This window comes from Amborella trichopoda, chromosome 4, assembly GCF_054954075.1.
Source record: "Amborella trichopoda isolate Santa Cruz 75 chromosome 4, AtrichopodaSantaCruz75HAP2 v2.0, whole genome shotgun sequence".
Classification (NCBI taxonomy): Eukaryota; Viridiplantae; Streptophyta; class Magnoliopsida; order Amborellales; family Amborellaceae; genus Amborella; species Amborella trichopoda.
In genome coordinates this window covers 16423543-16426394 of record NC_142339.1, presented here as the reverse complement: position 1 = coordinate 16426394, position 2852 = coordinate 16423543, and the positions used below count along the sequence as shown (strand labels likewise).

The 2852-nt window shown below is 41.5% G+C and overlaps 1 protein-coding gene across 3 annotated transcripts; it reads right to left on the bottom strand.

The window, feature by feature from the left end:
* Positions 1 to 1037: 1037 nt before the first annotated feature.
* On the bottom strand, positions 1038 to 2566 carry LOC18423298 (protein RGF1 INDUCIBLE TRANSCRIPTION FACTOR 1). 3 transcript variants are annotated; one of them, XM_020673118.2, is made up of 4 exons: positions 2313 to 2566; positions 2003 to 2188; positions 1664 to 1879; positions 1038 to 1550 (listed from the first exon to the last, which is right to left on the bottom strand). In XM_020673118.2, exons 1-4 carry the CDS (start codon positions 2313 to 2315, stop codon positions 1401 to 1403), a joined length of 555 nt encoding a protein of 184 aa, XP_020528777.1. In that variant the 5' UTR covers positions 2316 to 2566; the 3' UTR covers positions 1038 to 1400. The 3 variants fall into 3 exon arrangements, with proteins under 3 accessions (XP_020528777.1, XP_020528784.1, XP_011626758.2); XM_020673125.2 differs by having other exon boundaries at positions 2003 to 2230; positions 2313 to 2527; XM_011628456.3 differs by having other exon boundaries at positions 2003 to 2179; positions 2313 to 2448.
* Positions 2567 to 2852: the final 286 nt, after the last annotated feature.

Here is a 2852-nt window from a genome sequence, read left to right as displayed (position 1 = left end):
TATATATATATATATATATATATATATTTTTTTTTTTTTTTTTTTTATTTATTTTTTTTTTTTTCAAGTCTTGAAAATAGAGCATCTTGTAATGCAGACTGTCAGTTTTTAAGATTTTCAAGTGTTCATAGATCTGTTCAATCTACATTATTTTTTAAGCTTTAAATTTTATAATTAGAGAAGAAAAATGATTTTTAGGTCATCACAAAGATGTCTAGTAGTAAAACGTCTTTAGACACTATTTAAAGGCATTCCTTACTTTGATGGTTTAGAGCCTCGGCCCTATACAACCACACCCTTTGTAGAAATATGGAGCCACCCCTGAATAAGGGTGGCAATGGATCGGGTCCGGTTGGACCTGGAACCATACCTGAATGTATTTGGGCTTAGGTTTTGGACCCGGACCCCAACCATCGGGTCCACAAGTTGGACCCATACCCGTACCTGTCGGGTCTTGGTCTCGAGCCTGGTTAGGTCCATTGCCACCACCACTATGAGTTTTTGATTTTTTTTTCCTTTTTTTTTCTATCATATACTGCATATTATTGGCAAATAGCTAAAGATGACTTCGAATTCTTCTTGTATATGACCCTTAATATACCCAAACGATTAGGGCTTAAAGTATTTTATCCCCAACAATTTACGGTTATGGGTGGGATGCGGGTCGGTCCAACCGGACCCGAAACCAGACTCGAATAATGTTCGAGTCCAAGTTTTGGATCCCGACCCAACCTGCGGGCCCAAATATTGGAACCATACCCATGTCGAAGATATCTGCCAAGTCCCTGGTTAGGTCCATGTGCATTGCCACCCCTAGCCATCAATTACCAAAAAAGCTATCCGTTGGAGAGTGCATGTACCCTCTTATATGCAGGGACCTGTTCATGTAAATAGAACTCACGTGCCAAGTTGGAGGTGTACCAAACTATCTACACGTGCAAAACAAAGAGATGGGGCTCAAAAGACCTTTCCTTGTACTTGCATTTGACCTCGTTTAATACAGTACGCAACCATAGAGGAGATTATCTCTCTTTCTGTTTCATGGAACTTGTTATGTATATATGTCTTTGTAACAGTTAACATGTATTTGAGTTAACCTGAAGAAAGCAGTAACATGTATTATTCACAAGTCACTCTCTCTGCCCTGCTATTCCTCCCTTCAAAGGGTTTTACAAACCTTGTGGATTCTCTCTCTAAAAGCCACAGAGCTAAAAACAAATGGGCCCTTTTCCTCTTTGCAAACCGCAAATCAAAACCCAAATTATGAGCTTAAAGGCGAAACTTAATTCAATTTGAATTTATTATTGTTTCTTCCGAATGCTGACCGAATTAATTGGAAAAAGGCTAAAATGATGATTGTTTTTTCGGACTTCAATTTTTTGGGACGAATTAAGCTAATATTAGCAGCTTCCCATGGGTGACCTCTGGGGGATTCCCTTTCTTCTTCGCCTGGTCCTGCAAGAAGATGGTGGTGTTTGGGGTGCCATGCATTGTGATGATGCAATGTGAGTGTCTTCACTGGATTTTCTATTACTCGTCATTCCAGCCATCTGAAGAGGAGAGAGAAAGAGAAAGAATCACTGATAAGATAGAACCATTGAACCAAAAAGAAAAATCAATCGGTTTTGCAATCCAAATGTGTGAGAGAGATTTGTTAGCTTGCCTTGCAGCCTAAGGAGCAGAATCGGGCAGGGTCTTGGAGGCTTCTATCACAAATCTCACAGGCATATGTGACCCCTTTCCCTGGGCGGGGCTGAGGCCTATGGTTTAAAAACACAACCTTAGCACCATTTATTACATATGTCTGCACCCCACCAATGTCCAGCACTTTCTGGATCTCCGACACCCTGATCACATCATGGTATGACGATCTCCTTATCTGTTCTACAAACCGAAACAAAATGAGTCTAGAGAGAGAGAACGACCGATTGCAGAGATTTAATGAGACCGGATTGAGAAACAGAATGACCGATTGCAGAGATTCTAGAAAAAGAAAGGGGACCTGAATGATGCGATGATGGCGGTGGACAAGGAGACAGGAGGAGCATAGGGCGTCACTGATGCAATCCAAACAGAACATGTTGCATTCGTTCTTGTTTGAATCGCCATGTGACTTGCATTGGCGAAAGAAGCTGGTTCCTAAAAGAGGTTTCAGCCATGGCGGCCGTGCCATCACCGTCTGCACCTCCTTAAAATCACCAAGAAAAATCAAACGCCATTACATTCTCACCTAAAGATAACAGAACCCGATATTCAGAATATGCTTAGAGATAGAAAAAAGAGGTAAAACAGTTCAGACTTTAAACCCATACCATAGTTTGATTGATCTCTCTCTCTAGGTTGAAGTGGGGGTCTGTCTTCCTTCTTAGTTAACCATGGGTCTTATCTTTCTGTCATTGTTTCTTCATCTGCCGGTCTCTCTCCCATCTCCTCTCACAGTTTCTCTCTCTAAACTTTGTTTCTCTCTCTGAACTTTATTTTCTCTTGAAGTTTGAGTGAATGAATCTCCCAAGTCTTTGTTGTCCTCACGGAACTTCCAAAACCCAACCCAACCCCACCCACACCCATTTTGAAGCGATGATCACAAGGCACCTTTTTAACCTCCGTATGCCCTAACCTAAAAATTGTCGAGGAAAGTCTACCACAATGTCCATACATTCTCTCTAAATTGACGAACGTATCCAAGGACTTTTAGCCCAATAATTATCAAAGAAATCATACTGTTTCACGCCCACGGCCCAGCAACTCCCTGGCCCTAAAAAATTTGGCCTAGGCCATAAACTGTGGCCCAAGGACCAGGCTAGGCTTAGTGCCGGGCCCGTCCTTTTCTTTATTTATTTTTTTTCCAGCCT

Excerpts from the sequence above, each read along its gene's own strand:
- LOC18423298 (XM_020673118.2), bottom strand. Across the intron at positions 1,880-2,002 it reads GCCATCATCGCATCATTCAG|ATAAGGAGATCGTCATACCA; the intron begins GTCCCCTTTCTT and ends TTTGTAGAACAG. Across the intron at positions 1,551-1,663 it reads TCTGCTCCTTAGGCTGCAAG|ATGGCTGGAATGACGAGTAA; the intron begins GCAAGCTAACAA and ends TCTCCTCTTCAG.